At 33.4% G+C, this 26,618-nt stretch overlaps 4 protein-coding genes across 4 annotated transcripts; 2 read left to right on the top strand and 2 right to left on the bottom strand.

Moving 5' to 3' along the window:
* Positions 1-7,454: 7,454 nt before the first annotated feature.
* On the bottom strand, positions 7,455-8,680 carry LOC108224402 (high-affinity nitrate transporter 3.1). Its single transcript, XM_017399004.2, has 2 exons — positions 8,416-8,680; positions 7,455-8,134 (listed from the first exon to the last, which is right to left on the bottom strand). Exons 1-2 carry the CDS (start codon positions 8,546-8,548, stop codon positions 7,650-7,652), a joined length of 618 nt encoding a protein of 205 aa, XP_017254493.1. The 5' UTR covers positions 8,549-8,680; the 3' UTR covers positions 7,455-7,649.
* A 1,702-nt stretch (positions 8,681-10,382) lies between these two features.
* On the bottom strand, positions 10,383-11,674 carry LOC108192630 (high-affinity nitrate transporter 3.2). The gene is made up of 2 exons (XM_017372779.2): positions 11,425-11,674; positions 10,383-11,195 (listed from the first exon to the last, which is right to left on the bottom strand). The coding sequence occupies exons 1-2, from the start codon at positions 11,555-11,557 to the stop codon at positions 10,711-10,713; spliced, it is 618 nt and encodes a 205-aa protein (XP_017228268.1). The 5' UTR covers positions 11,558-11,674; the 3' UTR covers positions 10,383-10,710.
* Positions 11,675-18,001: 6,327 nt separating this feature from the next.
* Positions 18,002-23,069, top strand: LOC108224412 (probable serine/threonine-protein kinase WNK3). The gene is made up of 8 exons (XM_017399032.2): positions 18,002-18,384; positions 18,522-18,559; positions 18,692-18,919; positions 19,019-19,242; positions 19,343-19,500; positions 21,003-21,186; positions 21,252-21,389; positions 21,493-23,069. The coding sequence occupies exons 1-8, from the start codon at positions 18,298-18,300 to the stop codon at positions 22,320-22,322; spliced, it is 1,887 nt and encodes a 628-aa protein (XP_017254521.1). The 5' UTR covers positions 18,002-18,297; the 3' UTR covers positions 22,323-23,069.
* Positions 23,070-23,969: 900 nt separating this feature from the next.
* LOC108224272 (pentatricopeptide repeat-containing protein At3g48250, chloroplastic) lies at positions 23,970-26,313 on the top strand. Its single transcript, XM_017398794.2, has one exon. It carries the CDS (start codon positions 24,102-24,104, stop codon positions 25,989-25,991), a length of 1,890 nt encoding a protein of 629 aa, XP_017254283.1. The 5' UTR covers positions 23,970-24,101; the 3' UTR covers positions 25,992-26,313.
* The last annotated feature ends 305 nt before the right edge of the window (positions 26,314-26,618 follow it).

A 26,618-nucleotide genomic window follows, 5' to 3' on the forward strand; every position in this document is an offset into this window, starting at 1 on the left:
TAGTTGTCATATTTTTATTTTTGTTGATCAAGTTGACTAAGTTTTGACTAAAGATTACAAGTCATTCTTTCATTATTTTAAAAAACTGAAAATTATATTTTAAAGTAGATTAAAAATTATTTCCGGTGACATATTTTTTTTATTTTTTCAATTGACAAAATATTAATAAATTTCAGTTAAACTTTGATCCATTTGACCGGCACAAATCAAATGTGACAACTAAAAAGGGACGCAGAGAGTTCCGGCCTAAGGATCTTCTGCTCCACTTTCGCGACTGCATTTAGTCTGGACGGTATTATTATTTCGGGTTTAAGTGGAACTTTGAGATTTAAACTGGCCACCAGGGAATTAAACAAGTAAATTAAGATCTTGCAGGGTGTTAGATCACATCTAAAGCATGTTATCTTTCTTTCATATTTTTCTTTCTTGTATCATCCTTAAATTATCCACAAGGGGAATCAAGATTTCCTGTTAATAGTGGGAAATGGGAATCATGTTTAAAACTAGTTACGGCTGCAAATCGTTATATTTACGCTTAATCCTTGAACTAATGTTGTGTTTGGTTGGGGAGAATGGAATGGAATAAGTAAAAATACTTGAAACTAATAGAGATAGGAAGAAAGTTTTGAAAAAATTTTGAGGAAGTGCAAAATTGCTATGATAAGATTGAGAAGAAATTGAGGAGGGGAGAGATTCCATCTCAAATTGAAGATGTGATATCTAGCATACATGATGTAAGGAATGGAATGGAGGAAAGAATGAAATTTTTCAAAAATTGTCCATAAAATAGTTCATTTTCCATTCCATTCCGTCCAGAATCATTCATCCCAACCAAACACAACATAAGGGTTTAAAAATTCTGCTCTCTTTGTCAGGCACAAAAATTACAAAAATACCCCATCTGATATAATTAGAAAACTTTAAAAATACTAATGTTAAGTATGTGGTCAAACCTTATAATATAAAGATAAGCACACTACACTTTAATGTGAAGTATTATAAATCCATAATCTTTCATTATCAATCAATGTGATATTCAAATTGCTACGATTCAAGCAACCACACAACCCACTTCAACTTAACCATTTCCAACTCAATTTATTCATGGATTATACTAAGAAATGTCTTAGATCTACCATAAAAGTTTAAGTCCTCATAGCAAGAAATTACTTACAACTATGAGTTCGGCAAAATTATTTCAAGAACATGTTTTCAATATGCCTCAAATTTTCCATTTTCTAATAGTTCGTAACAGAATTAAGGCAGAACAACTTGTATGCTGCATTCATCAGTCATCACAAATGAGAATAAAAAGTTAAGAACATGTGGGGATGAATTTTTTCGGACCATCCCTCCCTGACGATGTCTCATACTTTTAACCCTTCCGGAGGGTCCTTATTAGGAACTTATCTGGTTGTTGCTAGTTTTCCAAGGCATTATGTAATTAAAGATTTTAAAGCCTTTCCTTTCATGACTTAGCCTTTTGAATTATAATAGATTGTCACATTTGTACAGAGTCTGGAGACAAACCATGTTGATTAAATTGGAGTGACCGTCACCTGTAATGTCTACCGGATACATCAATATTACTTCACCAATTTCTTCCACCTCTTCTTCTACATTGGAAATTTATTATGTCAGCAAGGTCGCTTGGGTCTCACGCCAGTCGCCTTTTAGTAAGGTCAGTAAAGTCTTTTCTAATTTATCTGAAATTCACTATGAATTGGTTTATAGATTTGATCTCCCTGGAGTTACTTCTGCAGCTCTGCTGCTTAATGTGTCATGACTTTTGCTAGACTTTTGTCCTGGATCATCATTCTTCGGCTTGCATAAGAGTGTTACCTCTCTGATAGGAGCTCATACACAATATTACATTATCATGTGAGTAACTAACTTGCCCTGCTATTTACTTACTACGCTGTTTTTTTATATACGACACTTTGCTTTAACCGTACATTCAAATCATTATTTTGCAAAACTATTGGAGACGGGGTGGAAAGACTTTCGTGCAAATAGATGGCAGGCTTGATGAGAAAGTCTGATACAGCTGCTTATCACTTTTAATTTACTGTATTTATTTTTTAATAAAAATATGTAACCGAAATTTTATGCATGTTTTATGCCTGCCTAACAGACATGCAATGTGTGTACCTAAAGTATACCTCTTGTGCAAGGTGTGTACCTAAAGTTTCGATTAAGCAAAATGTGTACCTAAACTATATGTAATGGTGCAATGTGTGTGCTTCTGTGAAGTGTGGTTAACAGACGTTAAGTCTGTCTTCTTAATTCCCCTTCATTTTCTCCCTCCATAAAGCACATACTTGCTCTCTCAAACACTATACATGCATAGTCATTAGCTCCAATTTCACCAACCCATATCAAGGCCTCATCAAACACTACCTTGCACTTCTGTGATGTAGCTTTTATGTCTATACACCCTTGACTATCTAAGAACTTTGTCAACCAGAATTCATGCTCTATAGCCGTAGAACCAGCAGCTGCAAAATTTACACCACTTGACTTATCAGCAGTTGTGTTACGATAAGGTGGTTATAAATCTATACTATACTATAAAAAGCCAACATGTGTATAATTTGTAGTCGTACAAAATTTTGGTTTGGTACTCTCCTCTAAAACTAAAACTCTACAACATGTAGATATCTATTAAACAGTTTTATATACTAAAAACACTCCTTATGTATATTAATATCTTATTAAATATAATTTATAATTAGTTGAAAAAGGTGAAACTACTATTAATAACATATATTCATATTAAAAAATACTTATAGACAAATGTATAAGTAATTATAAATATATAATTTTTAATATCTTTTGTCTAAAATACATATAAATAATTAGAGACGCTACTTTTTAATTATAACGTATTTTACTCGAAATTTAACTGTAACGTGTTCTATTTCGTTACAAACACGAACCATTACGTAACATATGAAGATATATGAAATATGAAAATTTTGATTTAAAATTAATTGAATAATATTAATTGTGAAAGCTAAATTTCCGTTAGAAGATATAATCAGTTGGTTAATATAATTTAACTAAAATCCAATTCATTAATACTAAAATACTAATAAAATGGTGTTAAAATTTAAATTATAATTAATAAATTACGAATTATATTCCCGGCCGTGCTTTGCACGGGTTAAAGGCTAGTATGATAAAGATAACAACTTAGATACAATAAATTTGATCACGAGGCATTTGTCAGAGTATCTGTTGGTGGAATGCTGAAAGAATGTTTTGCCATAAGGAGGGTTGTGTTGCCAGTGTCACAGAGGGAGTCTCCAAATGCATATATTTTTCCAAATGACCGCGTATAATTCATTTGGCCATGAGCGGAAGAAGATAGTGTGAGAATGTTGATGATGGTTATTTTGAAGGCAAAACTCATGATGTGTAAGCTTTGTTAATGAAAGCTCTTGATCAATTAAATTTGCCTAGAATGCATCTGAACACTGTGAACTTGTAATTCTTTTAAATTCTTGGTACGGTGGACTGGTAGAAAATAAGAATGTCTTTAATTTTAAGACCTCCGGAAAATATAAAAATTGTATTTTCATATAAATTTATATTATTATAAATCATAGATAATAAATTATATAAAAGTAATATTATTTATATTTATATGAAAAATAATAAAAAAAATATTATATTGAATAATCTATTTTTACAAATAATATTACATTGTATATGTGATTGTTTACGTTAATTAATATAATTTTTTTTTGACAAATAAGGCTTATAAACTTACAAATGAGTATCTGTTCTAAGATTAATTTATAAACAAATTTTAAATTATAAATTGTAAAAGAAAACTACATAAGTTAAGTTTTAATAGTTTTGAATATTAAATTCTGATTAGATATTTAAATAATTTTTTATACAAAAATCAAAGATTTTAAGATAAATAAATAAATAAATAATTTATTTAATCAAATTAAGTACTATATTTAATATATACAGTGTTTTATCAAATTTGGACCCCTTAAAATTTGAGTCCCGGCTCAAATGCTCCACTTGCAAGCGTTAATAGACGACTTTACTTTTCAAAATGTTTATTGTAATTGAGGTATAAATACGTCCAAATCCTTTCAATTCGTTGCCTCCTAAACTATTAATTTTTAAAAGAAATGTATTTCTCTGAGCACAAAATTAAAAAATTAATTTAATTTGAGCACAACTGAACAATATGAAAACAACTGAGTAAATTAATCTAAACCAAGGATAATTGGGAATTTGGCATGCGACCATGTCTTAAAAATACAGAACAATCTTCGAACAACACACAAGCACATCGAGGTAAATTATGACTACAGTAGAACCCTTTAAATCAAAAACTCCTCTGCACAGCCATGCATGAACCCACATGCATAATACATTTCCATCCAAGCAAAAAATGAAGACCGCGGCGGCTAGGAAAGAGGGAGCAAGTATGTGCTTTATGGAGGGAAAGAACACAGACTTAACGTCTGTTAGCCACACTTCACAGCAGCACACACATTGCACCATTATGTATAGTTTAGGTACACATTTTACTTAATCGAAACTTTAGGTACACACCTTGCATTAGAGGCATACTTTAGGTACACATATTGCACTTTACTCAATACTTTATTGGTCAGGTATATATGCACTTTCATTTTTCAATTTTATTTTTAGCTGAATGATTTAGGTGTGGTATCTGTTGTACATGTTTCAAATAGAATCCCGGATCACAGACAATTTCCCATGGAGATGTTGAGAGATAAGCAAAGAATTGGAGAAAATTTACATGTCAGGAAGAGAAAAACTAGCTACTTTTTGATTGCTTACATTTCAAAACTTTAATACTTTCAAGGCTTTTCTGAACAACTCAACTCATACTTTCCTCAATTCACTGCAAACTGGGCCAACGGAGGATAAATTCTTAACTACTTGGGCTATCCAATCGTGCTCAAATTATCTCATGATTTTAATTTATTAAAATGAAATCTTGGTGCGAACATTTTTTTTGGTTGGTTGGTTTGCTTTCATGCCATTGATGAGATATCTCCGTGTGATCCATTCGCTACGTTAATTTTGTTTTACATCCAGAACACTGAGCTAAAACCTGGGCTATATTAGGAGAATACAGGTACACAGCTAGATGGTGTAGTTAATTTTATTTAATTCTTGAATTTATTTTCAAAATTATTAAATGGACCAAGCAAAACATGGTAGAAGAATAAAGATAACCTACTTAACTAGAAAATGGAGTTGCAACTACAAGCAGAGGGACTTTTCTGTGATTGGTGGTCTCTTTAACCACTGCTTTTAAGTAGTCCATGTTTTCAAACTCATCTGGATAAGTTATGTTAGATTTACCTCTGCAAATATACCTTACCTCATCTTGCACTAGCTTCATGGCTTTTGGTTGCCTAAAAGTTCTGCCATTGTCCATTCTAGAGCTGTGTAGATTGTATCCGTTCCGCCAGCAATTATATCCTGTGTCAAGATGCATTGATGCTACATCAGAAATTATAGTTGTGGGCACTAACATTTAATAAAGATGTAAATGTCTTCACATTAAAAAAAATCACAATAATGGACCTTTTTCTAGGAAGCAACTTTGTGCCACAAGAATGCAGTTATTGTTGCTATATGGATCTAGTTCATGGTTCATGAAGTATCAACAATTTTCTGAATTGGAACCCACTTGACAGAACAAAAGATGTTACTGAATTTACCAGGATCAGAGCTTTGATGCCATCTCTATCAATGTTAAAGCCATCAATTGTATCCTTGTCCGTTCAGCATTTAAATAATCAGTTGTTCAGCATTTAGACATCACTTTGGAGAGGAGCAATTCCTTAGGAATCTTCCTGCTCCGTGAAATATTTAATCTATGCATTTTAAAACATGACGTTTTTGTACTTTATTCTTATGGAGTACGGACTGTACGTAACTTGTAAAATTAATAAAATGAAACATCAACCCTACCTATCGTTACTATATTGACAACCGGTCCACAATATACAAATGATACTGGCATACTGCTGGATGTAAAAAAATTCTAAGATGAGTCAATTTTTCGTTGAATGATAGTGTATATACATCAAAAATTTAGGATTAAACTGTCTAGGGTTTTTTTTTTTTTGAGCTAAATATATGGTACTAAAAGACGTATGTCAAGAACAGACCATACTATATTATGTTTGGCAATATTTTTTTATCCTAAGATATTCTTTTATTAGTTTTGGCTTAAAGAACTGTCAAGTAAATGACGGACAAGATATTATTTACGTTGTACACCTGATGCTCCGACTCATATCGTAACAGATTCTGTATTATTTTTTTTATCCTAAAATATTCTCTTATTAGTTTTGGCTTAAAAAACTGTCAAGTAAATGACGAACAAGATATTATTCTGTATCCATTTCCGTGGAGGTTGCTTTACTCTTCTGCAAAATTTAATCATGTTAGGACAAGAGAGCTAATGAGTCGGTACTTTCATTCACTAATTAACTCGCAACACGAGGCCCTATGTGGTCATATATAAACCTACTGCAAAAATTTTCAGCATCTTTGGCAGTTGACTTCAATTTACTATTCGGAATCCATGTGAGGTATAAGTTTGATCATGCTGATAACTGTTAAGTAAGTTAATATTACTTTGTTTTAGTTGACTTCCATTATTAATTTCAGAGTGCAATTGATAATGAAAACCAGAAAAAGAAAGATGATGTTGGCCTAGTTTATTGACCAGTTGGCAAAGTTGACTATTATAAGCTGTGATTTTGCCTCATTTAATTTATTCTGCAGTAATTAAGATTAAGGGAATGCCGAACTTCCAAAATTCCAGCATCTAGGTTCAATTCTCACTCATTTCGAAATTTGTTGAACAAATACTAGTTTGCAAGACATATAAGCTTAGTTATTTAAGAAACTGCCTCGGCCTCGGGTGCATGCTAAATGCTATATTTGATCTCAATTGGTGGTTCAGACTTCAGACCTGCAATAAGGAGGTTTTTGACTGGAATTCTCTTTCGATTATTGTCATTTGCACGATCTGTTTGTTATCCGATATATTATACCAGAAACCAGTCACTTACTATGAAATATAAGAATAAAACTGCATATAACAGATCTTCTGTGCAGAAGTCTTGTTTACAGTGTACTATATACTTCGCCATAAACATATTTTTTACTAATTAAGTACTGATAATTTTCTACAAGGAAGATGAGAGCTCCAAAGTTCTTGATAGACCACCCCCCTTGTGTGTAAAAAAAAAAAAAAAAAAAATATAGCTCATACTAGCTTATCACCCGTTGAGTATGCAGTTCTGTCATCCAGAATCCAGATGACAAGTTAGAACTATGCTGTTTTCTATCAAATGATATAATAATAGATCTTATACATGAACAACTCAATCATAGCAAACACAAATTGCATAGTACTAGTAAACAGACACTTCAGAAATTTCATAAGATGTAAATTAAAACCTTCAGTATATAACAAACAGAAAGAACTATGTAACTCCCAAGTCTCTCATCCACTCATCTATGCCCTATAAAGTTACAACAAGGTCTGCTTATTGATGAGTTAACATAAGATTGCGGAGCCTAATATAACCGCGCACATACTTTAAACGACAAATAACCTTCCCTTACTTTTGCTGCGAAGCAGCTCCCTTTCGTTTCTCCAGGTAGAAGAAGCCAGCTAGAGACACAATAGAGAAAACAGAGAAGCACACAGATGCAATATCAAGGGAGACGTGGCGTCCAGTGATTGCCTCTACTTCAAACAAGTTCGTTTTCTTTCCATCATTAGTGCTTTGGCCATAGGCAACTTCTTTCTCCTCTGCATTATAAACATAAGCCCTTACAAAGTATGTTGCTGTTGGGATATCTCTTTCAACAGTCCAAGTAACCGAATCCGTCTCAGGTTTGTAATCCCTTTTCACAATCTTGTGTTGGCAAGTTCTGTCCTTCTTAAGCTCATCTTTTGTTTTGCGCCATCCGCGGTCTTTTTGGCTGATGGGAGCATAGCAGAGCTTTACCTTAACAGTCTTGTACGCCGAATCTGTTCCAGCGGGATAGGTTTTGTTGAAAGACCATGTCACAGTGATGTTTGCTTCTCCAGCTTTCAAGACTGCAATTCAATTTCTCAACCAAATCAATAAACTATCCATTTCATTAATTTAAGATATATCAAAAATAAATCTTGATAGTATAAATTACACATGAAAAAGTTATGTAGAGATCATTTTATTATTGGAGACATCAGAGACCACGTATGTACTGCTTGCAGAACATATTTTGCTATTAATATATTTTACAATGTTCTGTCCAAAGTCTCCGATTAAAACTCAACACATGTTACACATGCATAAAAATTAACTACCAATAAGGAAATATTTGATCTACACATACCTTGTCCGCTTTTAGGTGAAGATGTGAGAAGTATAGATTTCTGCAGCGCTGAGAAGGTTCCGCTAGCATAGCAACTCAACGCGAAGGAGGACAGCAGAATTGAAGCTACAAACAGTAGAGTCGAGGCCGCCATCGTAAGAGAGCAAATAAACTGAGTAATGAGTGATGATGAGATGAGATAAGAGGATGTGAAGAGATGGGAATGTTAAGTTTATGGTGCAGGGGCTTGGTACTTATATAGAGGACGGCCACAAGGACAAAGAGGGCGAGGAAATGGTCACTGGACTGCCTTTTTGGTTTTTAATAATCATAGTCAAAACAAATGAAAATTGCCAGCTTTTACGAATTTACAAACGATTCTTAGAATAATGCCTGATAATTAGATGATACTTAGATGTTGCATTGGCTACCAAGCTTGCTCAAGGGGTGGGGGACGTGGGGTTATGTTGATATAAAAGGTAAGGTATTGGGGTTTAGTTTATTAATATTGACTTTTACATGGATTATCATTCGTTGTTGTATGTTCATCTGTCATGTTTCATATTTGATAGCATTGGAGTGCTGAGATTTTTTCTGATTTTGTTAATTTTTCACAATGTCTGTTGGCCGTGTAAAGACTAAAAGAGCAAATGACAATAGACAGCGGAGACTCGAGATCATCAAGTGGATTTGTGGTACAAGTGAAAGGATTATTCTGAGTCTTAAAATTCAAAATTTGGCCCCGGTTTCTCCAACTAGGCTATCAAGGTTTCCAAAGAACCAAAAGCGACGACTTTTATTAGCCGAAGAAGTAAAACTTATTTTTGGTATCCATATTGCAATAGTTTTAAACCCGTTGGAGCAAGGTTATATAGTTCAAATTTTACTTTTTGTAATTTGAATTTTAACATCATTTTATTAATATTTTAATAATTTTCTCTAATCGCCTCTAGAATTTAGAATACATATTTTATTCATCCAAGTGACAGAGCCTATGAGACGTTGATTTATCAACAAAGCCTTCCAAGTTCTAGGAATTGCAATTTGTAAAAGAAAGTAAAATCAAGTCCAACAATGTCCTCGATTAATATCCTAAATCAAAATTTAAGACATTTGAGCAGTGTTCCAATAATTTTCCGATAGTATTTTAAAACACTAGGACAAAAACAAATGTCTTATTTTTGAGCCACTACTATGCATGTCCCAAAACTATTTCTATCATTAGAAAATTATCATCCTTCCATTTCAACACATATCTCTCCTCTCTGCTTTTCATTTTCCTCCAATAATAATTCAAATATATTACTATTTCAATGATAAGACATGTTATTGGAGTTGATATATTAAAATGATTTCTTAAATCAATAGAACACTATTTTTATTATGTTTGTACAATACTCACTAAATACGATTTTAACTTAGGCAATAAATAGAATTTGCAACCTCATTTTCAACAACATTTACAACAGTTATAAATAGAAATTTTATTTGCAATATATGCAACCTCATTTGCAACAGTTGCAAATTGATGTTGCAAGTGAAATTGCAAATTGTATTTTTATAAATAATTTGTAAAAAATAATAATTTAAAAAAAATATCCACTTGACAGTATTTTTGTATATGTTTTGTAAAAATTTAGTATTTTTATAAATATTCCATTTTATTTTTTCATTTATAAAAAGAAGAACATTTTTTATCATATGTCGGGTATATGATAACTTACTATTTACTTTAGAGTAGAAAAACACCAAAATTAAGAAGATTCATATTTATTTATATGAAATTTTAATTCACTTTCAGTTTGTCTTTTATAAGTTATACATTTGTTTATAAGATTTGTTTAAATATTAATAAATGTAGTTGACAATAATTTTACTTTTTAACTAATTTTAAATTATATTTAAAAGGATTATAATAGAGATTCGTATTATATATAATACATCACAAGTGTTTTTAATTTTTGAAACTGTTTAATTAATAATCAATAAATAATAAGTCTTCACTTGTTATAAACTTGTAATTATCTCCAACTTATAACACAATTACATTTGATAACTCACATAACATTTTTCTACCATCACTCACTATAATCTCAAATAATACATTACATATAATTATTTGCACTATCCAAGTAACAATCAATTTCCATATCTACTTCAAATTGTATCTTTAATCAAACCCAAAACTTCTAGCTTTGTAAAATCTATGCAATCTCATGACAAACTACTTCTTCAATAGACCTAATTCGAGCATCAATCAAAGCTCAATGTCAAGCAATTGCCTTTCGGTTACTTTAAACGACAAATAACCTCCCCTTACTTTTGCTGCGAAGCATTTGCCTTTCGTTTCTCCAGGTAGAAGAAGCCAGCAAGAGACACAATAGAGAACACAGAGAAGCACGCAGATGCAATATCAAGGGAGACGTGGCGCCCTGTGATTGCCTCTACTTCAAACAAGTTCGTTTTCTTTCCATCATTAGTGCTTTGGCCATAGGCAACTTCTTTCTCCTCTGCATTGAAAACATAAGCCCTTACGAAGTATGTTGCTGTGGGAATATCTCTTTCTACAGTCCAAGTAACCGAATCGCTCTCAGGTTTGTAATCCCTTTTCACAATCTTGTGCTGGCAAGTTCTGTCCTTCTTAAGCTCGTCTTTTGTTTTGCGCCATCCGCGATCTTTTTGGCTGATGGGAGCATAGCAGAGCTTTACCTTAACAGTCTTGTACGCCGAATCTGTTCCAGCTGGATAGGTTTTGTTGAAAGACCATGTCACAGTGATGTTTGCTTCTCCAGCTTTCAAGACTGCAATGCAATTCTCAACCAAATTAATAAACAATCGATTTCATTAATTTGAGATATATCAAAAATAAATCCTATAGCACAAGTTAAACATGGAAAAGTTACATGGAGACCACTTTATTATTGGAGACCTTGGAGAGCACAAACAGAACATGTTTTGCTAATAATAGTACATTTTACACCTGCATAAAAATCAACTACTATACTAAGGAAATATTTGATCTACACATACCTTGTCCGCTTTTAGGTGAAGATGTGAGAAGAATAGATTTCTGCAGGGCTGAGAAGGTTCCGCTAGCATTGCAACTCAACGCGAAGGAGGACAGCAGAATTGAAGCTACAAACAGTAAAGTTGAGGCCGCCATCGTAAGATTCACCAGTTTTGAGCAAATTTAGTGCTGATGAGATGAGATAAGAGGGTGTGAAGAGATGGGAATGTTAAGTTTATGGTGCAGGGGCTTGGTACTTATATAGAGGACGGCCACAAATGAAAATTGCCAACTTCTGGGAATTTACAAACGATTCTTAGAATAATGCCTGATAAGTAGATGATACTTACTAGATGTTGTATTGGCTATCAAGCTTGTTCAAGGGGTGTGGGACGTGGGGTTCTGTTAATATGAAAGGTTAGGCATTGGGGTTTAGTTTATTTACATTGACTTTTACTTGGATTATCATTCGTTGTTGTATTTCCATTTTGTCATTGAAATACCATTCCGAGTACTGAGATTTTTCTGATTTTGTTTAATAACAAGTTATTCCAATAATAGGAAAATGCATAATATGAGATGCCAAGGATAAAAAGTGATTAAAGTATATTGTAAATAAAAAAATGCATTGATTATGTATAGAAAAAACAAGTCTAAGGGGACATTCCTTTTATCTGCTAGCTTATATCTGGCCAACTTATGGAGTTCAAGATTTCATATCATTTATTATTGTAATAAAGAATTAGTCTATTTTTGATAACGAACAATAATAAAATTGTACTTTTAATATATGAACTATCAATATAACTAGTATTATTCAAACAAAATGAGGGTCGAACCAGGAGTTGGGACGACAGAGGATAAACTCTTAACCACTGAGCTATCCAACCATGTTCTAACATACTACATTTACGATTTAATCAAATATTTTTTAGACCAACACACCGGAGATGCTATTGATATAAAGAATCAAAGCTTAGGTGTTTCACAGTGTCTATTGGCCGTGTAAAGAGCAAATGACAATCGACAGTGGAGACTCGAGATATCAAGTAGCTTTGTGGTACAACTTACAAGTGAAAGGATTGAATTAGCCAAAAAAAACAAAAGAAAAGAAAGGATTGTTCTGAGTTCAAAAGTCAAAATTTGGCCCATTTTCTCCGACTAGGCTATCAAGGTTTCAAGGGCTTAAAACGACAACTTTATTAGCTGATGAAGTAAAACTTATTGTTTGGTATAAGCATGCTATTAACATGCTTTGTGAAAAATCTACTGCTAAATTACTAGCACACGCAAAGATTACCAAAATTTGCGATTGTTTTTTGTTAAGAAAAAAGAACGGGCGACTGCAGGGGCGGCCCTAGAGATTTGGATGGTCTAAACGAATTTTGAAAACGGTGTCCTTATTTTTCAAGATCGTAAAGAAAAAATTTATATACATTAAAATTATACATCGACATTATCAAAAATATTGTTTTAAAATTAATAACACAATCAATTTAGATGAATATAAATATATAAATGCATGAATTTATCGTTATAAACTACGTATATATAAATGTTTTGGTGCCGTAAACGTTCTTCTTGGTCGCTTTATCCAAGGATCGCACTAGGCGACTGTTTAGAGTATGGTTTAGAAATTAGAATATCAGTGCATCTACAAACATAAACAAAATATTTAGTTCTTGGCCTCTGTCTCATTTGATAATCATTAAATTTAAGTTCTAATTTAGAAGAGCCCTCGTTAATCTTTAGCTCAAATGACTATCATAGCCTCTGTTTAACTTACCTAATTTGTTATTAAAAAAAAATATGAAAAAGAAGAAGGTACGAGAAAATAGTGACTAAATGTGAGAGGTTTAAATTTTTAATGAGCGGGCACGCACAAAAACAATGAACAGGCCAAAACAAATAAATAGACCCGTTACAAGGTGTTGCAATAAGTTGGAGGGAAAAAAAGCCACCTCCCGCAGTTTTTTTTTTTTGGGCTCTTTTAGCTTAATTTAAGCCCCGGTGAGAACTTGCCAAACAGTCTACATAATAAGTGAAGTGGACTTCTGGTACTTATAAGCTCAGAAGTTGATGAGCCAAACACCCGCATAATCATCATTTAAATTTATAATACAAATTTCATTTCATTCTCCACTCATTTGATATGCAAGTCAAGCATATCGTTAATTTTATAATATGGAAGTTCAGTTCGTAAAAAGAAGTCTAATTTCTTGACAACAGAATAGGAATAAGTCTCTCCAACTTCTTTGTCCAAACGACCGCAAATAACCCCAAGTAAGCTAACTTAGCTTGTATCATTGTTAAATATTGGGGCTGTTAATTTGGACAAAATTTAAAAAAGTGATTTTTTATTTAAAGGTAAAGAAGTGGATTAGAAGTAAGAAGTAAATGAGTTGAAAAAATGTTTGGAAAAAAAATAGAAACTTCGAGAGAGAAGTTAACATTTAAAACTCTTTAGAAATGCTCTCACTTATTAATATAAACAGGTCAAAAAAAGGAGAAGCCCGAAGCAGCTTCCGCTTCTTGAATAGAAACAGGGGCATTAGAAGTTTTGTTTTGTCAATTTCTAAATATTGAAAGTTGATTACTATACATCTTATGATATACAAAATCATCCCGTCTATTTACACCGTATCCAAGTAACTCAAATTCAGAATTTAAAGGAAAGGTAATATAACTCCAACCGGCAACCTTATAGATCCAGGCACTTAAACAAAATACTATGTTTTTAATTAGGGAAAATTAATTCTAACATCCCTGAACTATTGACACTTTTTTTTCTAGGTCTCTAAACTATAAATAAAAATGGATAAGTAACTGAAGTTTCGAATATTTCCTATCGCCATCCTTCGGTTAAATTTTAGTAAACATCTGTTACATTTTGCTGATGTGGCAAGTTAAAAAATAAATAAAAAATATCTCAGTAAATTAGGGTTTCTCAGTAAACTAGGGTTCTTGGTATAAGATTGGGGTTTTTATAATTGCGGTGTCGGATTGTTTAATTGGGTTGGAATTTGTTGGTAAATGGGTCAGGGGAAAGGATTGGAGGCTTTAATTAAGCCAAGAGGCTGTCAGAGCACCGCCAGGCGACACCCGTGGCCGACTACTTACGGTGGCGATCGGAGAGGATTAAGAGCGGCCAGAGCATATTGTGGGTATGATAGTATGTATTATGGGTGTTTTATGGCAGAGAGGGTCACGAGATAGAAAGAAAATGAGTGATATAAAGAAAAGAAAGGAGGGAGACGGGCAGAGAAGGTGCATGACGGTAAAGAACCGGCCGGAATGTTTTCACATCAGCAAGATGTAACGGACGTTAACAAAAATTTAACGGAAGGACTATGATAGTAAAAAATCAAAAGTTCAATTACTTATTCATTTTTATTTATAATTAAGGGACCTATAAAAAAAAGTGTCAATAATTCAAGAACGTTAGAATTAATTTTCCCTTTTAATTATGCCACTCAGACACTCAGTGGCAGTGCTGCGCAGCATATAAACAAGATGAAGGTTCTGGACAAGAAGAATATGCTAATGGGCATGGGCGGACATTTACAGTACTGGCGGATGGGCCCTCACCAATTCCCGGCCCAAGCCTTATATGAAGTTTAGTACAAGTGTTCTGCATTCTATCATAATAATGGGCTACTGTCTATAAAAAATACAAAGCTCGACTCATTTAAATTGTAATTCTAACAAGTTAGTTTAAAGTCAAATAATTATATATACTGACATATTCGGGTTGATTTTGATCATATAAGTTCTATAAACTTGTTTAACTGAATTATTGTGCCCCAGTAAAATTTAATCCGGGATCCGCTACTGCGAACGGGCCAATTGTATTATCGTAGTGACGGCCTGAATCCACCTAAGAACAAGGAACATGCTAACCATATGTGAAATGTGGTGTGGGATGTTCCTTTGATCAGACTTCTACTTATACGTTAGGGAGGATCATCGCGCATGCATGGCTTTATTATTGCGATTTGTGGAGAGTAACGTTTGTGTTTACAGTATTGACTTGTCTACTTTGATGAAGAACAAGTTGGGGAAAAGACGTGAGAAATTAAGATTGGTACATGTTCTCTGTTTTTCTCAACGAACCGTCCCATTATGATACCATGTAGAGAACCAACCCATCTAAAACTTTAAGGTGTTAGAGAAGGTCTTTTATAGATTTTATATTTTAACACCAAAGGCGAAGGCAGTGTTCATATATAATATTTTCTGTTGCGTAATGAATTTTTCAACCGACAAGAACCGGCCTCTTAGATAGATGAACTTGCAAAGGATGAAAAGCGTACTAGATCCGAGATGTAAAGTGTAACACCACAGAGTTTAAGAAGGCCATGCTTCAAAACTTGTTGTTTAAGAGCAAATTAAACATGCATATGTCATGTTGTACGCAGAATATACCTATGCTCAGGAAAACTGAAATGTGAAATAGAGATGGTATATTAGTATTGTTTCGGCTCAAGCCCAGAACACCGAGATCGAAGACTAACTGTGAAGGGTCAAATATAATTGTTGGTGTTTTATTTCAAGGAAAAGCTCTTCTACGTAACCAAATTAGAAAACTGCTCATGTGAGAACGATTAGATACCATAACCCAGTGATCAAGTGTTTATCCTCTTTTGGTCAGGTTCGACTCTAACTCATTTTGAGGATATTTTAAAACAAATACTTAAATTATAAAGTTATAAATCACATTAGTAATAAAAAAAACAGCTCATATCGTCTAACTGTCCAAGTGTCAATCTCTCATGACACACAGTACAGCATACTCTTTCTGTGTCATTTTTGGTTGAGCGATGATATTCATTCCAAATTTTCTTCTTAAATGTTTTCTTCCATAATTTATTTGTATATAAGAGTTCGCTTATTAGTTTCATATACATTGTCCAATTAGATATTTAAAAAAATAATTGAGATATTTTTTTATTATCTAACATTTTCATTTTTCAAATAATTAATTTATATTCTCTTTTTTTTATCTTTCACCATTAATTTCTTTTCCTTTTGTGTGATTAGTCAACTTGTAATCTTTGCATGTTGTTTGTTGCTTGCACGTGGCCCCAATATCCACTAGTTGACACCTGACAGTGCATCATGAGCATTCCAGCAATGCCAATTGCTTTGCTCATTCTTCTGATAATGCCATCGGTTGTGGTAATCATGTTTTCCTAATTTCTGTTTGTGCTTGAAAATAACTACTCCTCCGGCTCAGTCATTTCTATACAATTTTCTTTTTGAAACGTCTCATCATTTCTATACATTCCTAAAATAGCAACTTTTAATAATGTAAAACACTATTACCCTAACTACTTTCTTCCAATATCTTCATTTTATAATTATATAAACACTATTATACCCAATACTTTCCCCTACTATCACACATCTATAATTAAATACAAATAGGTCTCGCCACTTTACTCACTTTTCATCTAACTTTACTCATTTTTTACACTTTTTCTTGGTCTCCGTGTCCACACCAAATGTATATTATCTATTGGGACGGAGGGAGTACGAATTACAGAATAGCGGTGTATTTTTCCGTTTTAGACAGTGTTGTAAAAAACGGGAATCGGACTTAGTCGGTGAAAGCACCGTCCAGCGATTAATCGGATAATCGGAGATTAATCGGAGTGATTAATCGGAATCAATTTAATATTATTTTTTTAAATTAATTATATATATATATATATATTAATATAATTTTATATAATATAAATTTATAGTCATATAAAATTAAAAGATTAATGATTTTTTATAACACAAACATGCCTTTATATAATATACAAGCAGTCATCTCATATATAAACTTGAATTTGATTGAATCTGCGAAGGAAAATATTACAAATTTATGTAATTAGAGCTTAGGAGCTAATATTGAAAGAGTGAAAGGTAATAAAAAAAATTAATTTCTGTATTTTGTCATTTCCGTGCCTTTTATTCTATTTAAAATTAAATTTTAAATTTTAATTTTTTTTACTTTTTATTTTTAATTTTTTTAAATTTACTGATTTTTGACCGACTTTTTCCGATTAATCCCGACTTTCGACCGATTAATCCCGATTTTTTGAGAAAACGATTTTTCACCGATTAACGCTTAATCGAGACGGTGGCCGATCGAACAGCGATTAATCGCCGACTTTTAGAACACTGGTTTTAGATAATTAAGAACAGTATTAATAACTAAAAAAAATCGACGTCCGAATTGAATAGATAGAATTTTTGTAATTGATCTGAAACAGAAATATCCTCTCAGCAACAAGAACAGACAACATTGACTTTGCTAACAGACCTTTGACAATAATAGACGCAACTTGTCCCGTGCCCAACAAATTCTCATTATTAAATTAAAAATTTGTGAAGTTGAGTTTATATATTTTAGTGAATATAAAACCAAAAACGCCTTCTGTTCCATACCCAAACGGCCAAACAAACCTTTGTTGACTTGGCCCAAATGGGGCCTTTTCAGATCTCACTCATTTCAGCTAAATTCATATTAAAACAATATTCTAATAAAATATTAATTAATTAATTATTGAAAAAAAAAAGAAAAAGAAAAAGGGAAACGTAAGAATAGAAGAGAGAAAACAACAATTTGCAGTAAGCAGCTAAAAATATAGTTTCACATCGCCATTTCTCGTTTCACATTTTCATTGCTACTTTCGATTCATACATACACGTACGTGCGTACTACACAAAGGGGTTGTTTGTTTTTTAGTTTCATCTCATTTTGTATTGGATTTGTGAATCTTTACAGTTAATTCAGGATCATTCTTTACAATTGTGCTCAAAATTCTAGAAAAGATCGAATTTTTTGGGTAAATTCATATAAAGATTTGATTTTTAAGGAGAAAGTAGGGTTTGGTTGATAAAGAATGGCCAATGAATCGACATCAGATCATGACCCAGATGATTCTGAAGCTGATTTTGTTGAGGTTGATCCTTCTGGCAGATATGGACGGGTCAGTATTTTTATTTTATTGCGATTGTGATTTTTGTTTTTGTTTTTGTTGATGTTTTGTGTAATGTAGTTGCATTGCTTTTGAGCTGAGACTAGTACATTTATAATCTTGAATCTGAGCTCTTGTGTGATTTGCAGTATAAAGAGGTTTTAGGGAAGGGGGCTTTCAAGAAAGTGTATCCTTTTCTGTATTGTTATAGTGAAATATTTGGTTTTAGTACTTAAATTTGATGCCTTTGATAACCCGAGAAAAAATAATTAGAAGATTGTTTGTAGTATGTGTGATATTCCTTAATAAAATTGGGTAGATATAAAGCTTTTGATGAATTGGAAGGGATTGAAGTAGCTTGGAATCAAATTAAAGTTGCTGATTTATTGAGGAATTCGGAGGACTTGGAGCGTTTATATTCCGAAGTTCATTTGCTGAAGACTCTCAAGCATAAGAATATTATCAAGTTTTATAATTCTTGGGTGGACACGAAAACTGAGAACATTAACTTTATTACTGAAATTTTCACGTCTGGAACTCTACGGCAGTAAGTTTATGTGTTCCCTTTCTTCTTTTTTTTTTTTTTTTGATTTTGCTGAATTGCCATTTTGCTATTGGGTGTTAATTTTGTTTCTTATATTGTCAGATATCGGAAAAAGCATAAGCATGTTGATTTGCGCGCGTTGAAGAAATGGTCTAGGCAGATTTTAGAGGGACTTTCCTATCTCCATAGCCACGACCCGCCGGTTATTCACCGGGATCTCAAGTGTGACAATATTCTAGTGAATGGCAATCAAGGAGAGGTGAAAATTGGAGACTTGGGGCTTGCTGCCATTCTTCAACAAGCTCGTTCAGCACACAGTGTCATTGGTGAATCCTTATTCATTCGCTTCTGTGCCCTTTTTATGTCTTGGGTTATTTAGTTACCTCTTTCTGTGACGCATATATATAAGCAATAATTTCACATCAGGTACTCCTGAATTCATGGCACCAGAACTTTATGAGGAGGAATATGACGAGCTAGTAGATATATATGCCTTCGGGATGTGCTTGCTGGAGTTGGTGACGTTTGAGTACCCTTATGTGGAATGCGCCAATGCGGCTCAAATTTATAAGAAAGTGACATCTGTAAGCTTGCCAGCTTGTGATTTCTTCGGTTTATTTTTAGTCCAGCTTTGTTTCTCTGGTCCATAATACTGTCCTTTTGTATGATTAAATTGGGTGATGGACAAATATATTACATTGCTGTTTATAAGTTGTAAATAGTTGTGAAATTGTTACATATTCATGAATAGTTTCCTATTTATTTATTTATTTATTTAATCCGATTAGTCGGACAACATGGCTATGGCCATCATATACATGTCATTCTGCCTTAAAAAGATTAGAGATAATTTTAATATAGGAGTCTTATTTAGAGCAGTGCGTATAAGTAAACTGCTGGCTTACCCTTAACGCGGCTCGATGACATTAGCAGTATTTCGATGTCTTTTCACCTTGAGTCATAATTATTCTTATTATTCTTTATCTGGAAAAATATATAATAGTAACAATATGCTTTTATTGGAGAAAGGAAATCGCAGTTGGCTAATTAAGGCTGTGAATGATTCAGAAGTAAATAAGTGAACCATTTAATACATGTAGATTAAATGAGATCTCAATCAACTAATGATGTATGTTACGATTTACCAAACGACAATTGGTTGCACTCTTGGTAATTACTTAGTCAAAGAATTCAATCTTCATAAAACTCTTGAATTTGGATGAATTTTGGCAGGCTAAACAGTTTTGTCCTCATTATTTCATACAAGCTTATGAGTGGTACAAATGCAATACATAGATTTTTTTCTTTGTTCTTTATTATATTGTATTAATTTTTGTTCTTCTATATGTTATTTAAACCAGCGATTTGTTGTTATGTAATATTTGTATATTTTAAATAATATATATTTGCTGTGTTGCCGACAAAATATAGACCTCTCTTTTCTTTTCTTTTTTTGGTCAGGAACTATATACCTCTTTTAGTAATAAATAAATTTATGTTCTTTCTTGTTTATGTCATGTATCGAACCCTGAACCTCTTTAATAATACATGTCTATTATGTTATTTTTTTGTAGTCCCAAAAGTTATCTTTTAATAATAAATATATGCTTTGTTATTTTTGTAGTGGACAAGTATTGAACCCTTGAGCTACCTATGAATTTAAGTACAGGGGTCCAGCACCCAATGACGACCGACAACCAAGGACTTGCTTATTATTATACATAGGATAGTTTTGTAGTTGCCACGTAGTAAACCCTTGAGCTTCCTTAAAATTTTGGTATGGAGGTAAAGCACTCAGAGACGACTGATAACAACCAAAGATCAATGATCCCTTTTACACTTTACTATGTATAGTATATAGCTGTTTCTCGTTCCCAGTTCATGGAACGTTAGAGGTCGTTATGCAACATTAATCATCAGTATTATAACTTTGAGAGAATAGATATAGGCATGTCTTGTTTATTGTAACTTACTAGATTTGTTTCCATTAAATAATCCTTCTAGATTTGTTTCCACGTCTAAATTTTTTATATATTATATAATCCTTTGCTCTTCTGCTTTTTTTTTTTCCGACCTTCCCTTGTAGGGAATCAAACCTGCATCATTAATTAAAGTGAAGGATCCTGGAGTCAAAATCTTTATAGAGAAGTGTATTGCAAAAGTATCTGATCGGTTGTCTGCCAAGGAGCTACTAATGGATCCATTTCTGCGGTCAGATGAAAATAATGAAGCTACAGGTCAATCCTCACAATCCTGTCGTCAACAGGCAGGTAAATATTTCTGGTCTCTTAGTCTACATCGTTTTCATTCATTTTCTTACAGTTGTAATGTGCAGATAATAACAGGGATCATTTAAATAATGGTAAGAATGGGGAAGATCCTACACACGAGGGAAATAGAGACTTTACTGTGCAGGGTCAGAGGAAAGATCTAAACACCATATTTTTGAAGCTAAGGATGACAGATTCCACAGGTTTATCTGCTTTTCTCATCTCCTTAGCAATATTTTTCATATTTACAAATACATAGGATTATACTTGATAAGGCCTTCAACTGAACTTTGGAATTTAATTCAGGTCATATACGAAATATTCACTTCCCATTTGATATTGAAGTCGATACGTCAATTGCTGTTGCTAGTGAAATGGTTGAAGAGCTAGATTTGACTGATCAAGATGTAACAGCCATAGCTGAGATGATTGATACAGAAATTCATTCATATATTCCAGAATGGGCACCTGGAGATCTTTTTGGTGATCATACTGATACTGAAGTTGGAATCTGTGAAAATTTTGTCTCGGAAGGTCAGGATGCTACTTCTCCCTTAACAAATGAGTCAGGAGCTCGTTCCGGAAGTCTTGTCCTGGAGCGGATGCCTTCAGGCAGGAAATATTGGTCTGATTCGCCCAAAACAGGTGATGCTTGCTCCCCGCATAGACTGGGACCTTCAAACTTGTCTCATGAGGAGTCTGCAACCCCTGGGGGTAGTTTGACTGATGAAGATGTGCAATCAACAGCTAGCTGTCAGTACGAGGATAATGTAAACGATGATGCTTCACCGGAAAAGCAAAATGTTGGTGTTCTTGACGATGTTGTAGAAAATCAAGAATTTAATTTGAGTGATCATTCACATGGTTCTCTTGATTCCCATTCTGGCGATATAGCTCATCCTCTCTTGAAAGACAAAACTCTAGATGACACTGATTTAAATGATGATAACATGATTGCAGAGAAACTAAAGAACCTTCTGCTTGAGCAGCAAAGAGAGCTAGATGAACTTAAGAAGAAGCACAAACAGATTGTTTCAGGTCTTCTGAAAGAGCTTCCTCCAGAAACTCGTGAAAAAATTGTAAGAACCTGTGACATGGAGATTTCTGATTATACATCTGAAAGTGCTGAAGAGTGATCCAATTAGGACTCCTTGCTGCGTATTTTAGTGAGTCCATCTTACCTTTCCTGCTCAGCTGTGGATAATAAGTTGGATAGAATTAGAATGCATCAACCATATTGTCGTCCTTCAAAGTTTGAAGATATTTGACAGATCTACAAAGTTGTAGCTTTTCTCTGGAAGGTTAGAAGCAGGCCTTTGTAACTTGACGATATTGGCTAATGGGAGTTTCTGAGATTGTGAGACGAGGTTATAACTTGGATAGAAATCATCTAAAGTTCTATGGTTTTTTAAAGTGGTGATTAGCATTGCATTAGAGTACCAACTCACTGCTGATTCCATGGTGCTTCCGAGGTGAGACGTTGCTTATGTTTAATGGGGACCTATATAAGTTCCATATGCATTGGAAGCGATTACTTGTCTCGGCACACAATTGACCCACTCTCTAGTTACAGTACTATCACTGTTTTATGAAGAGTGTACTTGTACATATGGCAACATATAGTATAATGACAGCATGTTGGGCTGATTTTATTGTGTTTGGCCTATATGTGTTTTAGATAGTTTCCATTTTTAGATACTTCATTGAGTTGATTCATATAGGTTAACTTGTTTTGGAGAATAATTTCTGCAACATAGTTTCTTCACTTGACAAATGTATAAAAAAGGATTTATAGATTTCCATTTGATAAATGTATAAAAAACAATGTGGATGTAAACTAATTTTTTCTGGGCAGATTGTGATATTTCATTCCTTTTATAGTATTTTGTATTTGTTATTCAGGTGTTCTGATTTTTCTGCAGAGAACCATACATGGTAATTTGGTATAAAATAGGGTATATGGTGTCTGATAAATAAATTTAGGGTGTGAATATATCAACACCCTGTATAAAGAATCAGAGAAGAATCAGAGAAGTCCGTCAAAAATTGGCACATACATTGATACTGTTCTTTTATTGCACTATAAATTTGACTCCCCGGAACTTCTATAACTAACAAGTTGTAATTTTCACGTATTATTTTTTATCGTTAATCTTAAAAGACTAACCATACAAATGATATGCTTGAATATGTTTTGGCCAAGTTTAAAATTGACTAACGATTTAATGGGACGTGTTTTGAATTTTACCAAAATTCATGATATTCTTAAGTTTTAAAAAAGTGATATTTTATTTAAAATCCGAACAAAGTCAAAATCATATATAATTCATTAAAATTCATATATTAAAAACAATTCATTAAAATCAGTTGAATTTAAAATGTGATAAACTGGGAATGTAAAATGTTTGTTCAGATAGTTTTGATTTATTAATGACTTATGAGATATTATAAATATAATAATAAAATTAAAAATGATTTATATATAATTATTATTAAAAAAAAGTTAAAAATTTTGACTAATGAGATATTTAGAACTTCAGTCTTGCTTTTCTCTAAGGGTGACAATTACAGGTAACAGATCGTGTTCGTGGAAGCAATCGAATCAATTTCGAATCAAGCTGAAATCACTTAAAATTATTATCCGCTTTACTTTTCTTATAAACAATATTAAATTAAAATCTCAGAATACACTCCTACGACTGATACAAGGTTAGTTATATAAAATTATTTTGATTAATATATATTTATTTGTATTTAACAATTTTTTTTGTATAACAAAGCATTTAGATGAAATATTTACACAGTACATACGGATCTTAATTAGGGTTTTAGCTCTGATAAACCCTAGAACAAACAAACCCCCAATTATTTTGATATCTACTTTGATTTTTCAAGCTGCATCACAATTACAAACAATGAATCAAACAAGGAGAATTCTCAGCTCACTTAAACTCGCCAACTCGCTCTACTCGACTCGGTTCTTTACAACTCACTCACTCTCCTATCAGGTAGCTCATCTTTCTCCTTCAATCTCATCGCATTTTGCAATATTTTACCCACCCATTTGTTTATTTACACATCAAAATGTGTTCTTTTCATCGAAACCTGAGCCGATTTTAGAGCTTGTTGTGTCTGAAGATTGGTCAAAAAAATTAGAACAAGAACTGTTTGATACAAAACCTGAACTGAGCCATGGGACTGTTATTTATGTTTTAAAGAGACTTGATAAAGACCCATTTAAAGCTTTCAAATTCTTTATCTGGGTTGTCGACAAAAATGGATTTGAGCCTAGTTCTGCAATGTATAGCTTGTTGCTTCAGATTTTGGCTAGTAATAAGTTAATGAAAGAGTTTTGGATTGTTGTGACAAAGATGAAAGAGCACGGGTTTTTTATCGATGGGGATACGTATAAAACTATTCTGTTGGGTTTTAAGAGTTTGAAGATGAGTAATGAAGTTGCAGCTTTTACCCATTTTTATAATGGGATGATTCAGGATAATGCTGTGGATAGTGTTGTGAAGGAGGTTGTTGATGTGGTTTTGGGTTTGGAGTGGGGTGATGAGGTTGAGAAAAGGTTGTTGGATATGAAGGTTTCTGTTTCTGATAATTTTGTTGTTAGGGTGTTGAAGGAACTTCGACAGAGTCCGTTGAAAGCTGTGAGAGTTTTTAAGTGGTTTACTGAGGGTTGTGGCTGGAAACATAATGAGGTGACTTATAATGCGATTGTTAGGGTTCTTGGAAGATATGACAGTGTAAATGAGTTCTGGGATATGGTTCAGGAAATGAAGAGTGAGGGTTATGACATTGATATTGATACGTATGTGAAGATTTCGAGGCGCTTTCAGAAGATTAAGATGTTAGAAGATGCAGTCAAGCTTTATGAACATATGATGGATGGCCTGTATAAACCCTCAATGAATGATTGTAACTTGCTTCTCCGGAGCATTTCCGCGATTAGTAATCCAGATATGGAGCTGGTGTTTAGAGTTGCAAAGAAATATGAAGAAGCAGGACATGCACTCTCGAAGTCCTTTTATGATGGAATCCATAGGTCACTGACTAGTGTGGGAAGGTTCGAAGAAGCAGAGGAAATTATGGAAGCCATGAGAAAAGGAGGACACGAGCCTGATAACATAACTTACAGCCAGTTGATATATGGACTTGGTAAAGCGGGAAGACTGGAAGAGGCGTGTAAGGTGATTGATGTTATGGAAGCAAATGGATGTATACCTGATCTTAAGACTTGGACGATTCTGATACAAGGACATTGTGCAGCTGGTGCAGTTGACAAGGCGTTGTTTTATTTTGCAAAGATGATGGAGAATGACTTTGACGCTGATGCTGATCTCTTGGACATATTAGTGAAAGGATTCCTTAACCAGAACAAAACTGCTGGAGCATACAAGTTGTTGGTTGAGTTGGTGAAAAATATTCATTTGAGACCTTGGCAAGCTACCTTTAAAACTCTCATTGACAAACTTCTAGGAGAAAGGAAAATTGAAGAAGCCCTCGACCTTCTTAGGCTGATGAAAAAACACAATTATCCACCCTACCCGGAACCTTTTAATAATTATATTTCAAAATATGGAACTGTGGAGAATGCCTTGGACTTCTTCAAGGCTTTGAGTTCGAAAGATTATCCAGCTGTTTCGGCTTATCAACTAATGTTTCAATCTCTCTTTCAGGAAGGTAGATATTCTGAGGCAAAAGATCTTTTGTACAAGTGCCCTCTTCATATTCGCAAGCACAAGGCTATATGCAGCTTTTTTGGTTCTTTAGAGACCAGCACCACTGCTAGTACCTGAAATTTTCTAATTTGGGTCTTTATAGACCAGCACCACTGCTAGTTTATAAAATTTCCTTGTAAAGTTATTTCTTGTCGTGACTTCCTCAATTTACTACATGATGCTTTCCTTTTTACTTCATCTATTGTTGTAGCTGACTAGCTGGCTTAGTCTGTGAAGAGCATATCCTTCTAGATTTGTAGGTGCAAGCATTGGGCATAATGTAAGTTTTTTGTTATCTGTCTGAAGCGGGTTGCCTTGCTGAAGATAATATGTAAATGACATTGAAGACAAAGATTTGGCACGAAGTTAACATTATATTGGATCTTATTAGTTTAGACAATATTGTGTCTTGTTGGATGTATTTTGCACTCATACTTGCTTCAAAGAAAAGCGAAAACTCAATCGACTTTCCAAAGTCATTGGCATCTGTGGATGAACAAATGTAACGAGCAGTTTGGAGAATCTTAGCCTATGCCCGGAATGACTCACTAGTCACTGCTATGAAGTGTCTCCCTTGGCTGAACTAGCAAGATAAAGATAAGCAACCAGCAATTGGAAAGCAATCATGTCCTGCTGCCCAATTTGCAATTTTTAAGATTCCTCACATGATCATCTGAGAGGACATCTTTGGTGACCAGAATTCAA

Source organism: Daucus carota, chromosome 6, assembly GCF_001625215.2.
Source record: "Daucus carota subsp. sativus chromosome 6, DH1 v3.0, whole genome shotgun sequence".
NCBI classification, from domain to species: Eukaryota; Viridiplantae; Streptophyta; class Magnoliopsida; order Apiales; family Apiaceae; genus Daucus; species Daucus carota.

Excerpts from the sequence above, each read along its gene's own strand:
- LOC108224272 (XM_017398794.2), top strand. The coding sequence starts at position 24,102 with ATGAATCAAACAAGGAGAATTCTCAGCTCACTTAAACTCGCCAACTCG.
- LOC108224402 (XM_017399004.2), bottom strand. The coding sequence starts at position 8,548 with ATGGCGGCCTCGACTCTACTGTTTGTAGCTTCAATTCTGCTGTCCTCC. Across the intron at positions 8,135-8,415 it reads TTCACCTAAAAGCGGACAAG|TCTTGAAAGCTGGAGAAGCA; the intron begins GTATGTGTAGAT and ends ATTGAATTGCAG.
- LOC108192630 (XM_017372779.2), bottom strand. The coding sequence starts at position 11,557 with ATGGCGGCCTCAACTTTACTGTTTGTAGCTTCAATTCTGCTGTCCTCC. Across the intron at positions 11,196-11,424 it reads TTCACCTAAAAGCGGACAAG|TCTTGAAAGCTGGAGAAGCA; the intron begins GTATGTGTAGAT and ends ATTGCATTGCAG.
- LOC108224412 (XM_017399032.2), top strand. The coding sequence starts at position 18,298 with ATGGCCAATGAATCGACATCAGATCATGACCCAGATGATTCTGAAGCT. Across the intron at positions 18,920-19,018 it reads ACGTCTGGAACTCTACGGCA|ATATCGGAAAAAGCATAAGC; the intron begins GTAAGTTTATGT and ends TTATATTGTCAG. Across the intron at positions 21,390-21,492 it reads AAGGATGACAGATTCCACAG|GTCATATACGAAATATTCAC; the intron begins GTTTATCTGCTT and ends AATTTAATTCAG.